We start from the raw sequence: 21,001 nt of genomic DNA on the forward strand, positions 1-21,001 counted from the left end.
CTCACATGGTCAGTGGCTTCAGGTTATTTATTTGACTTACGGTAAACATTATAGAAACAGAAATGAAACAGATATATTCTTAAGCAAGACAGCATCTAAATTGTAGAGTAAAAACAAAATATAAAACACTAGTGGTGGGATCTATAAGCAGGCATCTCTATGGACAGTCCCAAGGGGCCTGACAAACCAGGCATCAAGCAAGCCACCTACGGACCAACTGGAACCACCTGAACATGCTCTGGGTCACCTTATAAGAGAACTCTCACCACCTCCTCCCCCCCTCCTACCCTGCCCAGAGACAGTCTCTGTGACCCCTTCCCCCTTCCCTTAATAAACCTCCCACGTGGAACCAGTCACGTGGAATGATTTGTGTATCACCGTGAAACTTTGCTGCACAACCAACTCAGAACTACCATTGACAGCTTCTCCAGTGACTTTGTCAAGTAACCTTACTTCACCATTCACTAACTGCCCTGACTCTGATGTTGCCACAACCCTCTACCTTTTTCATATCACCCTCTTCGGCATGGCAAGCTGTTTCAAGGCATCTGGGACACACTCTATAGGAACGCTAAGCTCCTTAGAGTGTAATAAAACTATAATCCTTGATACCTCATCTCAACCCCAATGCCCTACTTCTAATAATACCTTGGTTCTTTGTGGTCTACCATCATCTGCCTGCTGGTTGGTCAGGAGTTTGCGTACTTGTGGTCCTCTTCCCTGAGCTGGGGATGATAAATGAAAAGGAGCCCCTACCAATGCTGGTCGTGGACTCAATAACTGCCCAGCAGGATAAGAGGGCAAGTCAAATCTTGCCCCTCTTGGCTGTTACAGGAATCACAGCAGCTGTCGAGACTGGGACAGCAGGACTAGCCACTTCACTAACTTTGTATTATCAGCTTTCTTCCCAGTTCATCTAGGACCTCCAGCAATGGCTCAGACAATACTAACTCTCCAAGGGCAAATCGACTCGCTGGCAGCAATAGTACTTCAAAACCACATGGATTGGACCTCCTCATAGCTAAAGAAGGTAGTCTTTGCATCTTTCTCCAGGAGGAATGCTGTTTTTATATCAACCAATTGGGTAAAATCCAACAACTCCAGACAAATCTACAAAAGCGAAGGGAACAGCTCGAGGCCTCTAGCTCTTGGGCCTTCAAGAACCCCATATGGAAATGGATTCTGCCCTTCCTCACACCTCTTTTGCTCATCTTTCTGCTTTTGCTTTTAGCACCCTGCTTTATTAACTCCCTCTCTACATTCTTCCAACAACAAATGTAAAAATTCTCTAACCAAACCATTAATCAGTTACTTTTACAGGTTTATCAACCTCTGCCCACAGAACCAGATGACAATGACCTTCCAGTTGACCCTGATGGTAGGGACCAGCTATACCTTGAGAATGACAATGTTCCTAATCAGCAGGAAGTGGCTTGAAGAGCAAAGGTCTCCCCTATGCCCTCCCCACCACCACCCGTTCCGAGCTCCTCACTGTTTAATAAAACAAAAAAGGAGGAATGTTGGGATCCATAAGCAGGCATCTCTACGGCCAGCCCCAAGGGACCTGACAAATGGGATATCAGGCATCTGTGAGGCCGCTTATGAACCACCTAAAACCACCTGTGCATGCTCTGGGTCACCTTATAAGAGAGCTCTCACCACCTCCTGTCTCTTTCACTCACTTTCTCTTTCTCTCTCTCTCCTGCCCTGCCCAGAGATGGTCTCTGTGGCCCCCTTCACCCTTCCCTTAATAAACTTTCCACATGGAACCAGTCACATGGCATGATTTGTGAACCAGCCATGTAACTTTGCTGCACAATCCTAACAACTAGACCTAGGGAATATCACTTCATCACTTGGGTTTGGCCCAGCATGTCAGGTGAGCAACAGCTTAAGACATAGGCTTGGCTATTGGACATAAGCTCAGCATGTTGAAATTTCTTGACTCATCAACACTGACCTTGCTTGTTTGGACTTTTGCCTACAAAGCAAGCCTCATTCATTTTTCAGCTTTGAAAAAAAAAAAAAAAACCATGAAATGATACCAGTAATCTAAAGACTGAGGGTTTGGGATACAGCAAGCAAGAGATACAATTCTAGTAACAACAAACTTCTTACAGTCTCTTTTCTCTTGTGGACCCAAATCTGGGCACCGAAAGTTACCTCTTCATACCTCAAATTTCAGTGGTTACACCTGTAAGGTATGTCTTTTACAAAGATCTCAATTTCCTGTTTAAAATGGAACCTAAACATTTATTTTTCTGGCTTTCCTTTGGTAATATCCTCTAGCATGGCTCCTCCCATCCTTGACAAGGTCCTCTCCCTAAAAGGTAAACAAGAGTATTGCTGAGGAAGTGCTTAGCTTCGGAGGGTAGATTAGGGTAGAGCAGCATCTAGCTCTGATTCCTACCCTTTTACTGATTTTGAGCAATGAGGCTTCAAATGACAAGGCAGAGAAAGTCCCCTCTAGAGTCTACACACTCATTCCCAGCAATCAGAACCTTTATGACCCTTCCCTAGAGACCCCCGGTCTACAACCAGTGCTTGGCCTGAATATGTTTCTCCAGATTAGGCAGTGACCTTCTCAACTGCAAAGCTGGCTGCTTCTGTGAAGATGGATTTTTCAAGTTCCTTTGGCTGACTGTCTCCAAAAATTCCTGCTACAAAAATTCCTCACTGTCACCATGGCAGGCTTTTGTTTGTAGTTTGCCAGTGTGGGGTGAGGCCAAGGGCCTCTGGAACGGCAAAACTTAAAGCAACTATGAATTGTCATGAGAATTGTACTGTGAACCAAGTCAGAAGCAGACCTTTCACATACAAGTGCCTTCCAAATAGGAGTTCCCAGACTCCTAATCTAAACAAGGGGAGTAATCTTCCTCACAGAAGGAAGTGCAGACTCCACCCTTCATTTCCCCTTCCCCACAAAGCTCTCACACAACAGGCAGCCTGCTGTCTTTAGTCTTTGAGCTGAGTCAAGTGGAAAGATTGGTGAATTCTCCCCTTCTTGGGCTCTTTACAAAACTGGGATCTCCCTAGCAGAAACCTGACTCAGAGTGTTGATAAAGGATTTAAAAAGTCAACAACAATGAAAGTGCATAGAAAGAACTAGAAGAGGATTTCAGAAATTCTGTTGAATGGTTGTTTTTTGTTTTGTTTGTTTTGTTTTTTTAAAGATTGTGTCCTGCTACATAGCCTGGCCTGAAACTCAGTATACAGACCAGGCTGGCCTTGAACTCCTGACAATCTTCCTGCTTCAACCTTCCTGAGTGCTGGGATTACATGTGGGTGTGCTATGGCTGGCTCCACACAACCAGTGAACAAAAATGCAAAATACATGATTTTTTCAAAAACACAGTCTAGGTTGTCAGGAGGAAGTTCCTCAGGGACCACGCTCTATTGCTCCAATGGATCAATGATCATCAGAGAAACTATAATGAGGTTCTATTTCTTGCCCAGCAGCAGCCTGTGTCTTTTCATCTGTGGGGTCTGAAGTAAACTGCAGCCCTGGGGAACAGCTTTGGATGTGCACCTCTCATCACTGTGTATGCCCTCAAAATTGTATGTCAAGAAGCACACATGAATGCATATGAGACTGGGTAATTTTCAGGATACCTAGAGTCTCCATTTGAGGACGCTGAAAAGGAAGAAGTTCTAAAGTACATGCCATGCTACCAACCCTGACTGTATTTTGCCTTGAGCTACCAACCCTGGAGAAATTGGTGTGAGGAAAACTGTATAGAAAATACAGGAGGTCTAGAACTACCACAGCAGCTACTTATTGTACAAAAGTATTTCAAAACACTAGGACATTCTCAACTCTGTCCTTTTACCTACACAGTCAGTAAAACTGGAAGGTGCAGAGTGTCCCCCCAAGTAGGAGATGAAGAAAGGACACACAGACAGAGGCAGCAAAGGCTTAAGCTTCCTGGTTTCTCCTGGGTTAATTCTTCCTCTCGTAAATGTTGATACCTCCCTCCAGGCCAGAACAAGCAAATCTTTGCGTATCACGGATGATACAGAGTATTCCAACAAATAACAAATAATAAGCTTCACTCCCAGAAAACAAAACTGCATCCATCTCTCAAGGGTTTACCTTCCCCAGCTAGAGATCACTACACAAGGCTCTTTTTCTGGGCTGTCAAATGGAAGGTGACAGTGGAGGACACAGAGAGAAAATGCCCTACTCACAGGAGTCCTGAACTCATTTTTTTCTCCTAATAAGGATATGTACGTACCTACCAAACCCAGCATTGCCATGACAACAGCTGAAGTCCAGGGTGAGCAGGTTAGTGGAACAGCAGGCTTTCTAAATTCTCCCCTAAGAGCCTGAGGCTGCACTCACTCAAGAGACATAAAAGATGTTGACAGTGCTCCTAAATGGACTCAAAAAAAAAAAAAAAAAAAAAAGCTTAGGGTTTCTTTGGGAGGAGGGATTAGAGATGGAGTCTGTACTGAGTCTTTCCTTGGGGACCTGGCTTGGCGAGAAAGGCAAAAATCTGTAGAATGTGCAAGAGCTTGGAGTCTCCCTATAAAAGTAGGACACATAACCATGTCCATTTCCCGCAGAGTAAAGAGATGTGACAAACCAGGACAAAAGCAATCCTACAAGGAAATACAGAGATGAGCACTTAAAATTTCAGTAACACAGCCTACCCACAGAGACTACTCAGAGAAACTCGGGATCTAAATTTTGAAGGTAAAGAAAGAATAAATTCACCTTTTTTTTAAAAAAGAGAAATCATAAAAATAGCTCTTTTTTTCACTAGATGTTTTTTATTTGGACTCTTTAATATGTGAGTGCTATGTCATTTAATAATTGTAATGGTTTCGTAAGGAAGACACCACTCTTACACCCATCTCCTGAAAAAGAAACTGAGCACAGAAGGGTCTTAGGAGCATAGAGCAATGGAGCAGCATAGCCAAAATCAAAGGAAGGAGCCTCTGAATCCAGAGCTCCAGTAGCTTAGCAGTTGTCTCTTGGGTCTGGGAAAGGCTCCTCCTTCCCACAAGACACATAAACAGATGGCTTCCACACAGTTTCTGAGCCTCTGAACATACTAAGCAACACCAGAAATATTTACTCTGGCCCAATTCATCTTTGCTGTTACTGATTTGCAATTTTGGCATGGGAATTGAGTGCAGGGCTTCCCACACATAGGTAAGTGCTCTGGCAGTGAGTTACCATTTACTGCTCTTTTTGCTTTTTATTTTGAGACAGTGTCTCATTATGGTTGTCCAGGTTGGACTTAAACTTGCAGTCCCCCTGCTGGCCGCCTCCTGAGCAGTGGAGATCACAGACCAGAGTTACCAAACCCACCACCTGAGTTTCAGGGTGCATTGAGACCACGTGGAGAGCTTGTTTGAACACTTGGCATTTCTAACAAGTCCCTACATATTGTTGCTACTCTACCCCAGGAACTATGCTTTGAGAACCACTGTCTAGTACCCTGAGTTCTCCGGCTAAGACTCATTGCTTTAGAGCCTTTCCCACCCAATTAATCTTTCACTGTTTAGTTCCAGGTCCCCTGGGGGCTTCCTTCACTAGCTATAATGCTATCTTTGGCAGAGCTGTGTGCCTTGGAATTCCCTGGGCTCTTTTGATAAATAGAAAGAACAGTTATTATCCCTGGCTATCCAGGGGGGATGGGCTCCAGGACCATCAGACACCCAATCAAATCACATACAAAATAGTATAGTGTTTGCATGTTAATATCACACATCCTTCTGAACACTTTATATCATCTCTAGATGAGTGATAATGCCTAACACAATGAAAAATGCTATGTGGATTTTTTACCTTGTACTATTTAGGGAAATGGTGACCAAAAATATGCCTGTACGTGTCTGGTAGAGATGCATTTTTACCACATATTTTCTATTTGTGGTTGGTTGACTTCATGGATGCAGAACTTGAAGATTCAGTTAGAGTTCTCATTGTAAAATATTTTTACTGTTGCTTTAGGAAGTAGATTGTTGTTGTTTTTTGTTTGGCATTTACTGTTTGTTGTTTGTTTTTCAGAGAAAGAGTCTCCCATATAGATTAGGTTGGCCTCTACGTGAAACCCTGTTACTCCATCGGCATCCCTTGTGCTGATGTGTGCATTATTATATCCAGTTTGCACATATCTGGTAGCTCTAGAGATTCTAGGAAATGTATAAAGAGGAGCCTTGAAGAACTAACAGGCAAGGGCAGCCTGACCACTGCAGACAGCCAGACGAGTTCCCTAGAACTCAGAGACCATCTTTTTGGGGATCCCTCTGGATTCCTCTAGTCGTTAATCACAAGAGAACATTCATGAAGGCTTTTTCAGGGCACCCACCCACACAAAGTTAAAGAGCTGTACCACGAGTCTCTGGCCCTTTAATGTCCCTCCCTCTAGAACACATCCCTCCACCCTTTCAGAGGCTGTAACTGCATTTTTCGCATTCACTGTTTAGCTAATTTTCTCCATGCACATTCCCACCGGATGCTTAAGAGAAATAAGGAGGCATGTCAACCAGGTCTGCTTACACAAAAGGCAAAGCTGGAGAACAGGAGCCAGTAATGAAAATCAACCAATTTAATGCCTGACTTGTTTATCCTACAGAAAACATCACCTGTGATGCCTCCATTGATCCCTTCAGAACACAGCTTCTTTATCCCAGGCTTCTACAGACTGTGAAATTAAGTGAACAGCTTACCAACAGAGCAGAAGAATTAAAAGGGAAAACAACTCCAAGGGGCACACACATGGATTAAAAAAAACATGCAAAACATGCCCAGGTTCTCTCATGCCACGCCACTGCTGGTGTTGGCATGAAAAGGACAGTCATGGCAAGGCACAGGAATTGCTGACACAAGTGTAAGGGCAGCAAGCACAAGGAAGAAACTTCCCAGAAGCACCTTCACTCCATGAAGCACATGGAGTGACAGTGTCAGTATAAAGAAGGCTTCGTTTAGGATTGAAAAATCAACTTTAGAGAAGCATTTTCCTTTTCTTTTGGGAGCAACAAACAAACCCTCCTCACTTAATGTCCAGGGGGTAGAGGTGGGTGACTGGACTGTATGGATGCTTGAATGATCCAAGAAACCTCAGAAGACCTGAATCTGGACCTACATATGAGAACTACTGCATTCTAACCATGATGGATGGCATCTGTCAAAGCCAGATAGTAGATTAAATGATGTAAGTACGCCTCACCCCTAAAAAATAGGGTTAGCAGACTAAGTATGCATTGGTGACACCTGCCACGCACTGTTCAGCCCTTCTTTTTTCTTCAGTTCTCATGACAAGTCAAATATCAAAGGTGCTGCTTTGTTTTTTCAGCTTCCAGAAAGGATAATTTAAAGAGCGTACGTTTAGGCACACTGTCGATGTGTGCTCAGTAAGGAAGCTTGACACTGGAATTCAGCTCAGCTCTCACTCTAGATCATAATCCTAATCTTTATGCCATTCCTCTTCAAAGAGCACACCGCGAGTTCCGATGCCTCAAAGTACAAAGGACAGGGCAGAAGCAGAAGAGAACCCTTTTACCTTCATGTAATTGGTGTGGAGGCATTTCAAAAAGCATGGTTAGGTCACGGCGGAGTAAGTGGTAAATGTGAGCTCTACCCACTCCATGAGAGCCATGAGTCATGGGTCAGAAGCCGGTAAGCAAGGAGAGCAATGTAGATTCGCCATCTATGTCCATCAAAAATATGGGTCAGAATAGTTGTGCTGGAAGGGCCATGCCCCTACCTAAGAAGCTATTGGCGGTGGAGAGATGATGGGAATTTTTTTTTTTTTGAGGAAGTGGTAACTGGTAGGTTTCCCATTCTCCAGTGTGTGGCTCCACAGCCATGCACATCTGGGCAGCTCTAATTGGACTTAGCGGGCCAACAGAACAAATGCCATGAAGTTAGGAGGGTCCATATTGAGGGATATAGTGAAAGTTGGAAGGGGTAAATGGGGATTAGATATGATATTTCATTGTATAAACATATGAAACTCTTAGAAATAAAAACATTAAAGAAAAAAAGATCTTGGATACACTCTGCTTGATGGCCAATACATGTATGTACATTTATGTGTATGTGTGTATACACATATATATGTGTGTGTATATGCGTATATGTACACACATATACACATATACATACTCACACATATGCACTAGGGTTATACAGCCCTAACATCCTTTTGACTGTGAAGGACAAACCTGGTTCAGAAACATGGAATAATCCACAAATGTTCCCATTTCACATGTGCCTAGGAATTTACACCAACCAACATCATTAATGAGAAGGTATATTCAAAGCTAGCTCTTAGTTTACCAAACTAACCCATGATGTCTCCATGACAGCAACACTAACCCTAAAGGTAGGGAGGGTGACCAAGCATGAGTTCATGTGCAGCTTTGAATGGCCCCAAACTGTTTCAATGCCTCCTCATCCTACAACAGTTAAGTATTCTGAAAACACTCTCCTTCCCTCACTCTTCATTGCACTGGGGTTGCAGATTTGCTCAATGGTCCTTTCATGTTCTTCCCCTTACCATCTGGAAATATTAGCTGTCTAATAAATTGCCTCAACTTGTGCATTTTTGACAAATCTTACTTTTACTTGACTTGTGAAACACTCATAAATAGCAAATGCTACTTGATTAGAATAAATGAAAATCTTTAGAGTTGACAGCAAAAAATAGACCCTTAGCTGCACATGTTATTCAGCCTAATCATTTGAAAGGCATCTGGTTATTTTTAGAAAGAAGTCTTTACATACACACTCTATGTCATCTGTTATGTTTTACAAATGTACTCATTTTAATTTGGGTGGATTCTTGCGAGGCAGTGTGCTTTGCAGCCATGTCACATACGGCTGGATTTGGGGCAAGATACACTTGTGTTTGAACCCTATCTCCACTATTCAGAAGTTGTGTGAACATGGGTTCACTCCTAAACTTCCCCGTTTCTTCAGCCTTTAATATTAAAATAGGTGTAACCAGTTCTCAGCTATCTGTTTTCAACTCTTAAAGAACTCTAAGCATAAAATCAAAACAGTCATGCATATGCAGAGATCGGATTTGCAAGGAAGAGAAAGAATCAAAAAGGAGCCATCAACATTTCTGCTCTTATGAAATGAGGTCCTTTGAGCAGTTTCCAGACCCTAAACATGAAAAGTGAGAGCCTGGCTCTTTACCTGGTGTTGCACTGGATACTGTTGGCCACTGCTGATCAGGCCCTCCTGGACCAGCCCGTAGGATGCCCGCCTCCTCCAGGTGAACAGAGCTGAATAAACATATAAACCCAGATAACAGTTAGACCATAAATGCTTTTCCAACTCTCCTCCCGCCCTCAGAAATTGTCTCCATTATGAAGGGAGGGCTGCAGCTAACACTCCTTGCTCATGCTTGAACTGCAACCATTACTGCTGAGCAGTCACCTTGTAAAACTACAAAACCATTGCTCACTTACTGCCTGCTGTGCTACAGTGATAATAACGTGTTCTGTCTTTATGGCAGTTTTGGTTTTCATTAATGCTTTGTGGTGCCCACTAAATCTAACAAAAAACCCACAAGAGGACAAATGCTATCTTAACATTTCAGTGCTGATGAGGGAAGCTTGCTCTCCAAACTCCCAACCCTCTCTCAGATTAAGCATACTAATATTGTCAGCAATAACATCAGGTTGGCTACCCAACTCATTCCTGGGAGGTGGGTTATGCATGCACCGGTGAGAGTTGAACACAGCGTCTCATATACACTTGCTAAGGTCTCTGTCACTCGGGTACATCCCCAGCCCTTCCTAATTTACTTTAAGACAGCATGTCACTAAGTTGCTCCATCCAGCTTTGAGGTCTCTGTCTTTCTCTAGCTATCTCCTAAGTAGTTGAGGTATTAGACATGTGCTACCACACCCAGCTCAACTATTTTATTAGTTTTGATTTGGAAAAAAAGGGTGGTTTTTCTTTTTAATATGCTAAAAAGAACAGTAGGATGAGCACACAGTAACAAAAGCTACCAGATCTGATTAATTCTTACCACTGTTTCTGTTTTATTTTTTCTGTATTGTCCTATGCATAAGCAACATACCCAGCATATCCTAAGACAAGAGAAACCCAATCACAACAATTCATAGATCCAGGAGATCAGCATAAAGCACTGCCAGGACATGATTTCAGAGACTCATAGAGGCTAGCAGAGAGAAAACAAACTGTCCAAGGGCAGGAAGAATATCCGTTTATGTATGTCTATACCTCGTGCACAACAGAGCTTCAAATATACCCAGATAGACGAAGGAAAACGAATCCCAACTCAGTAGCTGGCAAATTTTTCCAACATTGGGGGGTACTTTTAAATTAGACATTTGTTTAACCTCAAATTAAATTAGTAAAACTTCGGCAACTGACTGAAGTAGTTACATGGGACAACAGATCGTAAGTAGAGCATTTACGGGAGAGGGGATCTATACACCCAGCAGTCCCTCGCTCTTTCACTCCAAACACACTGGGTAGAAATCCACTGACTCAGCTTTGACTTAACACCTTTTCCCTTCATTTCCAACTGAGAAATTTTCATTTCTTTTCTGCAAATATTAATATCCTTTGGGTATTCTTGGACCTACCAGAAAAGTATAAGGACATGGACATAATTTTCTACAACCAATTCAGCTCAAAGCAGATTTAAAAAGTAAAATAAGAGTGACATGATGCCCAAGGCTAAAGAGGTCAAGAAGCCAACTGCACTGTGAAAAGGGGGCATTTTTCTAAGGTCACAGCTTTGATACATATTTAATGCCCTACACTGTGAGAAAGATAAAACATCTTAGTTTCAAATTGTATTTCATTTCTTACCTACTTAAATTTCTTAACTGAAACCTGAAAGGAGCAAGTTGTTTATGGGAAAAGAAAGTGATAATTCCTTTAATATTTTATTTTAAACACAGTTTTTAAAAAGCTTCACCTCAAAGCTTCAGTACCTTTCAAGCAAAGCACTAATTCAATCGCAATGGTAAAAGCTGATACTACAATATGAGTTTAATTTACCTCATGTACGGCTCCACAAACATCCCAGATACAGACAAAAGCACAATTCATCTCTAGAAAGTAAAAACAATTCCTCTTATGCCTAGCCCAACAGCATGTGTATGAGGGTTTCTAGCTTAATGACCCTGGTTTGAGCATGACATCTCACTAACTCAGTTACCAACCTTTAGCCCTTCCCTTATTACTTCTGATTCAGAAATAGTACTCACATAATAATCTCTGCTCATTTGTAAGGTTAAGAAAGCATTAATTTATTTTAATGTAATAAATTTAAATGCATGTTTAATGCGATGAAATTGTATTTTCTTCATTAATTCTACACATACACTTCTGTAAGTTTTCTCTTTAGACATTGACCTAGGTTTGATAAAGACTCAATTAATAAGTGTCCAGATATTCTGAGGGGCTTAAAGTCTGCAGTTCATTTCTTCTTCAAAAATCCTTTTGCTAATACAATCATTGGTTTCTTGAGTCTCCCTATCTGGCTTCCAAAGACAGTCACAAATAATGAGTCTTTCATTTGCCCCCATGGCATGAACACATCAGCTCTGGGAATCAGTTACTGTCAAAGAGACAAATAGAAAAGAGAAAACTATATTAAATCTGAGTCTCGAGTAATGCTATTATTCTAGGTCAATCTAAAGCAAGCTAGATTTGGTCTCCAGATATTCAACAAAGTCCTGAACATGGCCCACTGTATTGGCTCATTATATAGGTAAGAGAGCAAAATGATGGAGAAGACAAAAGGTTCCAGAAGGGAGAAACATATAAACAAGAATAGCTATCAGTTAACATGGCTAACAGACTCAGCGTGAGCTAGGAGAACAAGGAGTATGAGATAGGAAATACTGTATGTATATACATTTATAATGTACTCAAACCTGAAAGTGGCTGACTTGCACTAATTATAATTTTCAAGAGAGACAGAAAGTGTAGGTGAAAGGGGATGAAGGAGCTGGAATTATCACAGAAAATTTAAAATAGGTTTATGTTGAAGTAAATGCCTTTTAAACTGATGCATCTTTGCAGGAATTTTGATGAGTACCGACACCGGCCTCTGGTTCTATATGGCATCCTCATTTCCCAGCACTCAATAAACACTTGGCACTGATTACTTCCCATGTTTCAAGAAATAATCATGGAGACCAAAATAATTGCATTCCCGGGCAGAGTTTTTAAGCTTCTCAATTAAAACAGCTGCTTCTGGGCTGTGGAGATACAGTTTATCTAACAAAGCCCACTTCAAGTTACTCCCAAGTAAAGGCAGGAGGGAGGGAGGGAGGAAGGAAACACATACCTGTGCATGCCTGCTCTTAAGGAAGCAGAGTAACGCCAGTCAGGGTTGGGCTGACGGGGCTGCAAAAAATCACAAAGAGAGTTTGCTGTTAAAATGGCAAGTCAGTGTTCTCCCAGGGGTAGTATTAATTGATTAGTTATTCCTTAAATATTTTCTGCATCAATCAAAAATACCAAATGGGACATCTGATGCAGAATGCTAAAATGAAAACGATAACACACATCACTTTTAGGAGAAAATTAAATTACCTGCCACAGACTAAACACCATGGAAATCCATATTTAGGGGTGTTGTGTGGGTCAGGTTTAGCTTTGCCCTGTCAAATATAAGTCTATATTCTTAAAACATTAGAGGACTCTGTCTTGACAGGAAAAGCTTTCACTGTTTTTACCCTCAAGTACCCCATCAAAGGCACACCTTCAGTCTTGTAGCTAGAGCAGTACAGGCTCACGCAAATTCTGCCAACCTGGCTGGACTGCAGAGGACTGCAATCTACTGCTGGCTTTGCAGACTGCAGCGTGTTTGACCTGGGAAGAATGTGCCCAGTCATAACACTAGCAACCGATAACAGCCTCTTGACTTGATGGAAGAGGGAGAGCAGAGAGAAGAAAACAAACCACTGCAGTTTGACCTTGCTTTGCCACCCAAACCTTCTCATAAATCTATACTGGCTCCCAGCTCCTCTCACATTTTGCCTCCTCATTCAGTTCTCTTCACTAGGCTCTGATTGCTTAGCAGGAAGTAGCTGAAATCCATGAGGACCCCATCTCTTTCTGCACCACCTGTGTCCTAGAAAGAAAATCTGTGTGCCCTCTGGCCACAAACTGTCATTCCAAAGTAGAATTGATAAGGAGGAAAGTATGGGCACCTGAAGAATGTGGAGGAAGCTATGTCTTGGTTAGAAGGTACTCAGAATGGCTAGATACAAAAAGGAGGCATGGAGTCTAGGCGCAGTTGAGCTGCAAAAGGAAGAAGGTTGTAATATGTGATTTCCTCCCAATTGCCCTGGCCATAGTTAGCAACATAAAGCTGCAGCAATGCCAACCAACTACTTTAAAGTTCAAACTATTCTTAACCCCATCGTTCAAACAGTCCACACAAGAAAGGTGAAGTATTTTCATAAATACACTTCATTATGCCCACAAAAGTGATGGGATCGGCATCCTCCACCCTCGTACAAGCTGTCACCTCATTCTTTTGTATTCTCCTGGCAAGATGTGTATATGTAATTAGCTTCATCCTTGGTTTTCAAATCTGTAACATGCAGCTGGGCGGTGGTAGCACATGCATTTAATCCCAGCACTCGGGAAGCAGAGGCAGGAGGATATTGTGAGTTTGAGACCAGCCTGGTCTACAAAATGAGTCCAGGACAGCCAGGACTGACTACATAGAGAAACCCTGTCTCAAAACAACAACAACAAAAAACTTATAACATGCTATGATTGTACCATATAAAGCAGCATAAATTACCTACAGACCAAATGAAATCGGCATCCATTTTCTACAAGTATTGTGAGAGGTGTCAAAAGATAAAAGGCTTGCAAATAGTTTTATGAACCTGAAAATGTGAGTAAAATACATCTTATCAAGTGCTTGTCCTCACTGTCTTCTTCTGCCACAGGCAGCACCAGTGTTAGCATGTCCACTGAGAAGAATCTTTTTAGAAAGATTCTGACATCTGCTGAGTAACTGTTGCTTATTATTTTATGATTGGGTAACACTTGAGATGAAAATTACTGCAACTTGATCTTTGGGTTGAAATCACTAACCTCAATTTGCTGAAAGGCACAATTCTATCAGGGCTGAACAGGAAACTCACTTTATTACACAATTTCACTACCTCAATAACACATTTAATTTGTCATGTTGCTTTTTTCAATAACAGTCCGTCAGCAGCAGCATACTTTTCAGATTCATTTGCTAGAATGATAGCTATGAGATTTCTTATGGCAATAAGATCAGACAGGGGAGAAAAAGAAGAAAGCAATTAGTATGTTTTAATTCACCATCCAATACTACACAACAAAATAAACATTTTCATGCCAATACTTTCCTGATCAAACAATATATTCTGTGAAACTGACTGTATTTGTTTTACTCATAAAGCACACAGGTATCCTCAAAATAGTCATGAACACAGGGTTATATCCTTTGAACATAGAATAGGTCGATATTGAATAGATTTTTAGAGTATTTTTAAATAAATCAAATGCCACACAAGTTGTGATAATTGCATTTAAATTATAAAATGAATGTTCTCTAAAGACATTAAATTTGCCTGAACGTTGAATTCAAGTGGTAGTTATATATAGTTACTTCTACATTCCTAGATGTTGAAAACCAAAAATATATATGGGTTGCATACAAAACAGTACAGTTTGGGAAAAGTCCAGGTTGAAAGACTGACTACTGATGTATCTGCTATAGGACAGGAAGGCCTTGGAATAACTATGATTGTTTACCTCTAAGATATTTGAATATTTCATCCCAGAGTTATAGGGTTTTTCTCTCTCTCCATTTTGTTTGTCTGTTTGTTTGTTCACCTTCAAGAACACGTACCCAAGATGGCTCAAATTCACTATGCCAAGGCTGGCCATGAACTCTTGATTCTCCTGACTCCACCTGCCAACTGCTGGAATTACAGACCCACACCACCACAGCTTGTGCTGAATGTCCATTGGTGAGTACTCCAGCTTAGTCTTCTCATACAATAAATACTCGCAGAACTCTAGATGCAGAAAAAGTCAATTTAGGTAATCCATATGGGTGACGTAATATTATTGAAGAACAAGAACCAACTTGAGTTCTTGCTAAAATTATACAAAGGTTTAATTTATCCTGTTATGGAATTATTTGTGATTTATGGCTTAGGATACTTAAGCAACAGAAGGATGAATCACTTCTAAGATGGTTTAAAGTAAGACAGGTTAAAAATATCCTGTGTATTCATAAACTCACATGAACACTCAGTGAAATAAAATGCTGTCTTCTCACCATGCAAATTGCTGTTGAATTTGTCAATAAACTGCTCTTTAAAACCTGAAACTGCATGTGACATCTCCCTTTTCTTCCAAATAAGACTTTTCAGAATGTGTTCACAGCCAACTTTTCATAGTGCTATGTAATGAACGTCGGTCTAAACTGTAGGAGGCAGAATGCTATGTCAACCTTGAGATGCCCGCATCAAATGTACGTGTGCTGTCTAATCTCAAAACCCAGGCTGCGACAGACTTACTCCCTTAGTTGTGTTACATGGCTCAGCTGTCTTTCATAAAGCGGAGATTATTTGGTATGACCAACCTAATCACAAGAGCCTTTTAAATTCAAGTCTAGAAGTCACAGACAGAAGTGAGAGAGATTTGAAGCATGAGAGACTCCCTCTGACAGCAGATTCTCTAAAGCCAGCCCTGAGAGCAAGTCACACATGACAGGACCGCAGAGAAACCTCTCTGAGCTGAGAGTAATGTTTCTCCTCAGCCCTAGGAAAAAGAGAGAAGCCAGCATAGGAGTCTGTCCCCAAGGAAGTGGACTCTGCCAACAATCTGAATGAACTTCCAAGTAGTTTCTTCCTCAGGCCTCCTGAAGAGTACCTAAACAACATGTTGAATGTTGGTACCTAATCGTCATGTTGGATTTTTTTTTAGCTTTATGAAAGCTGAAGTGGAAAACTCAACCACATATTGCAGGGCTGTGAGACGCTAAATGGATGAGGTTTTAACCACAATTCATGGTAGTTTGTTGCGAAGCTATAGAAAAGGAGTGCATTAAAGCAGAACTGAAATATAATACTTAAAACAATCACAAATATATTGCATATTGGTCTTTCAGTAAATCAAAATTGGAAGAGGAAAAACTTGAGGATTCTGGGTAGAAAACTTCCCTCCAAGTACAACATGTAAATGCTAAGCCACAGAGCAGGGAATAAACATGACTTTAACATATACTGGTAGATTCTAGTTCAAACAGGAAGTGCTGGGTCTGCTTATTCTGGATGCATGGCTTGTTACACACAGTTGCATGTCCCTGGAACCAGCAAGGCTAGAAAGAAACTATATTTCTCTCCACCTTTGCAATTCCAGGCATTTCTTTGCATGTGCCAACTTCTAACTCTTGAAAGGAAAGAGCTTGCATAATTTTTAGGTGAGTAGACTTAAAACGTTGCTAAAGAGTTCTCTTGATCTATAAATTTTTAAATCATGGCTACTGATATAAATTTTGATCAAAATAATATGCTAAGTAGACTATGCTAATATTATATAACACGCATAGCAGCTCTGACCCAAGTGGGGTCCTGCAAAGTCACATTTTAAAACACCTGCAATAATACATTATATGCGACATGAAATCAGAATTGGAGCTACGTCAAAGGAGGAAGGAGACCAGAGGGGGAAACAACAAAAACAAAGTAAGAAAATGCCAAGATACAACTTTTGGGAACAAGCAAAGGGAATTTATTCTAAGTACTACCATTTAGTTTTTAGACTCTATTTAATCACAGGGAGAAACTAAGTTCAAGGTTCCAGGCACTAGGGCAGCTGGGGACTTCCCAAAAGCTTCTGTTGTAAGGACACAGTTATCTGAGTCCAGCCATCTCAGGAACAATTTGTAAGTAGACAGTTGTCTGAGTCCAGTCATTTCAAGAACAGCTTCTCTATTTTGCTGGCAGGGTCAACTAAGTTCATGTTCTCAGGCCCAGGAACCTACTGTTACCCTGGCTGATGGAAATTCCCTTGCTTAACCCCTTATGTCAAAATACGATCGGACAATGCTACAGCCCACCCTGCTCCCCCTTGCTTTGTGGTTTCATTCTTTAAATATGCTACACAACGTCCCTTCAAGGCTGTAGTTCAGCTCCCAAGTCTGTTCTTTGGCCCTGATCAATCAGTAGCAACTTGATGACAATATAATTTGGCCATCTGCACTGACCTGGTTTTTGAGTTATGTTGGATTTAAGTGGACCCCAAAACCAACCAATCATTTTGTATGCTGACAGAAAGAAAGAGAAGGAAGAAGATGAGGGGGGAGGGGGGAGGAGAGGGAGAGGAAGAAGAAGGAGGAGGAGGAGGAGGAGGAGGAGGAGGAGGAGGAGGGGAGGAGGAGGAGAAGAAGAAGAAGAAGGAGAAGAAGAAGAAGAAGAATTCCATCAAAGCCTCCTAAAAACATCTTGATGATGGCAAATTTCCCTCAAATGCTTATAAACTGACATCATTCTGCCCTCTCATTGAAAGCAAAATTTCATATCCAGGGCAAGAATCCAGAAATGAATCTGCTATTCTGTCAGGCAGACAGAGTGCCAACAGACAATGTATAATATGCCAAGCAGTGTCCCTACAGGGTGTTCTAAGTAAGATCAGATGCCCATAGTGATAGCTCACTGTGGGGTCAGAGGAAAGGTTAGGTCAATGGCAATCAAGTCACAAGAGATACATTTCTTCATCAGTCAGAACATGTCTAAAGAGACAGAGAAGAACTAAGACATTATTCCTTTTGCCTCAATTGTCTCTATGGAGAAAAACAAGGAAGGTAGTTATTTGAAGAAAATGTACTATCAGACAAAGAAGAATAAACTTTTTTTCTCACGACCTCCCCATAACCAGTATGAAAATGGAGACATTAAACAGGCCCTCCCATGGAAAACTGATCATCAAAGATGAAATACTAGAACAGAAATTCATGGTTAAATTTCTTGGCCTTGGAGCGGAGAGATAGGCTCAGTGGTTTAGAGAATTTACTGCTTTTGCAGAAGATCAGGATTCAGTCCCAGCAACCACACCAAAGCCCGTGACTGCCAGAAATTCCAGTTCCCAGGATTCAACATCTTCTGCCCTCTGTGGGCCCTGAAACACACGTGGTGCAAATAAACTATAGGTCCAAAAACAAGCACATAAAAATAACAAATACAAAATAAAATCTCTCAAGAAGCAGAGGCAGGGGCATCAGGAGTAGGAGTTCAAGGTCATTTTCAGCAACACATTGAGTTAGAGGCCAGTCTAGCCCATATGAGACTGTCTCAAAAAAAAAAAAAAAAAAAGCTTTGTCTAGTCTGACCATTTTACAGTTTTAAAAACACGCCACCTCATTACTGTGCACTGAGTGTGTAATTTGTCCCAGGACAGAGCCCACAACAAAGTCAGCCCCAGAGCGAATGGAACATTGTGTTAACCCTTTCAGGTTCCCATGTCTGGGCTCAAGCTGAATGTGTACACAGAGAGCGTAGAAATGACTGAAAACTGCTTCATTATGCACAGAAATGAAGCCAAGCTTATACTTCTCTGCTCTTCTTTATGATTTCACATGCTATGCCACTGAGTACTCAGAATGACTCATTAGCAGTCAATTTTAGGATTTGGCCTTTTTTCTCGTAAAGACTCGGAAGGAGGTGTGCCAACTACTTTCACCTTCAAGTTTCCAGAAAGCCCCAAAGAGAAATTCTGCTCTGTTGCCAAAAAAAAAGCTGTCATTGCACAACTCATGAAATTTAAAACAAAACAAACAAACAAACATACAAACAAACAAAGAACAATGTGAAGGCTACCAAAAGATCAAAGTCTGCTGCTAAATATTGATGTTTAATACGCAACAAAAGAAAGTTCAGTGAAAGAACAAAGATAAAAGCTCTGAGTAAGACTTGCCGATAGTAAAGCAATAAATAAATAAATAGCTAGAAGTAGCATTTTGCCCAAATATCCCATGCCCACACACACACACACACACACACACACACACACACACACACGAGATTTCTCCTACTATTGAACGAAACAGAGGCTTTACAGTCAAACAAATGTGGCTTAAAATACAACTAGCAGTGTGCTGTGTTATATAACCTCTCTGGTAATGTTTTTTTCATGTAAAAGTTACAAGAAATGAAATCACGTATACACAAATTGCAAAGTAGGGCACGTTTTCTATAGTGGAGTGGTCAATGAGTACAAATTCCTTCCCTTTTAATTTCCAGCCTCCATTAATTTTAATGTTGGCTCATGCCATCAGTTGCATTCCCAAACCCTCCTGCCATCTGCAGCAACTAGGTAGGGAAAGAGAAAGCCCTACCCAGGAAAGTCAGCTTGACCTAGCAATGATGATTTGCAAAACAGACTGACTTCTGTCACCATTTTGTCATGCTATAGCAACAGGACTCGCTTTTCCTCCATAACTGCAATAAACCCAGGTCGCCTCAGTGCATTTTCAGAGATGCCTACCAGATACCATTTGCCTTCACTAAATTCATGCACTCTCCTGGCAAAATCCCACAAGAGCAATCACTTTCTGACATAATTTTATCCCTAGATTAAAGGTTTGTGTGCCACAGTAACTGTTAACATACAGGTCAGTGTAAGACAGAAGTAATTCATGCATCAGAATGCCCCAAGCTTTGAGCCAAGGGAGAAAGGGCAGGCATGTCATTTTCCTAAGCTTCCAGTACACAGCTGGTGGCAAAGCTGAGCCCTGCCTGGCTCCAAGCCTTGTCACCACCTACAGCTTGCCCCAGTCCCAACGTGTATCACCTGAACTTGTTAGGCAAATGGCTACAGCATCCTTATTTGAAGAAAAATCATTTTTACAGGCTTCCAAAAGCTGCAATGAGACAAATCTGGAAATGCTTTGATGTCCCACTTGTGACCCCACCACCCTTCTTTCTTAGTCTGCAGGCTGCCACCTCCGGCTACTCAACACTAAGTACTTTCAGGCTCTTCTGATAGGTGGATAATATACATAGGAAAAAGAAAATACCATCTACTGACAATCAAGAATGGGGGTTCTGTGGTTATGCATCACTCTCCTTGAGACTGACAGGAACTCAGAATGGGGAAAGACATTGGTAAATCATACCAATATGCTAATGAAAAGTCACAAACTACAGGAAGAACAACTACTAACTCTTTTTCTGCTGACTCTCAAAGCCCTAGCTACAGAGTAGTTGTTTGGAAAGAAAATTCATCCCTATTTACAGGACAGGGTTTTGCTTTGAAATCCAAGTTTAAAGGACCACAAGGCAGACTCCTATTGTCTCAGGCATGCACTGAGACTTACTATACAAATACACCTCAAGGTACTTTTTGATAATTTTTATACATTCATCATAATGAGGAATCTGGCCTGTGACTACTTACAATTCAAAACTAATACATATACCAGCCCCCGTGTACAGTAAACCATCCACTTCCTAAGCCTTTTATACCATTGCATGCCTAATTTCAGATGCAGAAAACAAACAGGTGCTTTTGGAGTATTTTCATTTAACTTAAACACACGAAAGCTTTGAAAACTGCACCTTAAATGTCATCAAAAGAGTAGAAATTGTTAACATAGAACCCAAAGATTATGGATATGTAAAGTGAGTATTCTGAGACCTCATCTCAAAGTGGATTCAGAGTATGCACAGGGAGTTGGCTAGGTTGGAGTTCCTGTCTCTCATTCCCCAGTCTCAGCTTGCCCTCATCTTCACCATCCCTTCACACTCTTAGCCACTCCCTCTATGAGCACCCTCAGCCAACCAGACAAATGTCCACCCATTTACTCTAGCTTACTACCATTCACTTCTCACGGCTTCCTATGAGAGTGACCACGTCATCCAGCCACTGCAAACTCCAGCCTCAGAGGACAGCATTTGGTACTTTTCTTTTTTTTTTTTCAATGCAGTTTATTCAGGAACCTTGAATAATCATCTGACCCTGGGGAAAGCCAGCCCACAGCTTAAA

The 21,001-nt window shown here is 41.3% G+C and overlaps 1 protein-coding gene across 14 annotated transcripts in view; it reads right to left on the reverse strand.

Annotated features, from left to right (window-relative positions):
• LOC110543938 (protocadherin alpha-C2) overlaps nucleotides 1-21,001 on the reverse strand; it is a 221,863-nt gene that overhangs the window by 21,147 nt on the left and 179,715 nt on the right. For all 14 annotated transcript variants that reach the window (XM_060377407.1, XM_060377411.1, XM_060377412.1 and 11 more), the window contains exons 2-3: nucleotides 12,300-12,358; nucleotides 9,158-9,246 (exon numbers count right to left, since the gene is read on the reverse strand). In XM_060377407.1, coding sequence (XP_060233390.1) covers nucleotides 9,158-9,246; nucleotides 12,300-12,358 — 148 coding nt within the window. The remainder of the gene's footprint in view (nucleotides 1-9,157; nucleotides 9,247-12,299; nucleotides 12,359-21,001) is intronic.

The sequence above is a fragment of the Meriones unguiculatus genome, chromosome 2 (assembly GCF_030254825.1).
Source record: "Meriones unguiculatus strain TT.TT164.6M chromosome 2, Bangor_MerUng_6.1, whole genome shotgun sequence".
Classification (NCBI taxonomy): Eukaryota; Metazoa; Chordata; class Mammalia; order Rodentia; family Muridae; genus Meriones; species Meriones unguiculatus.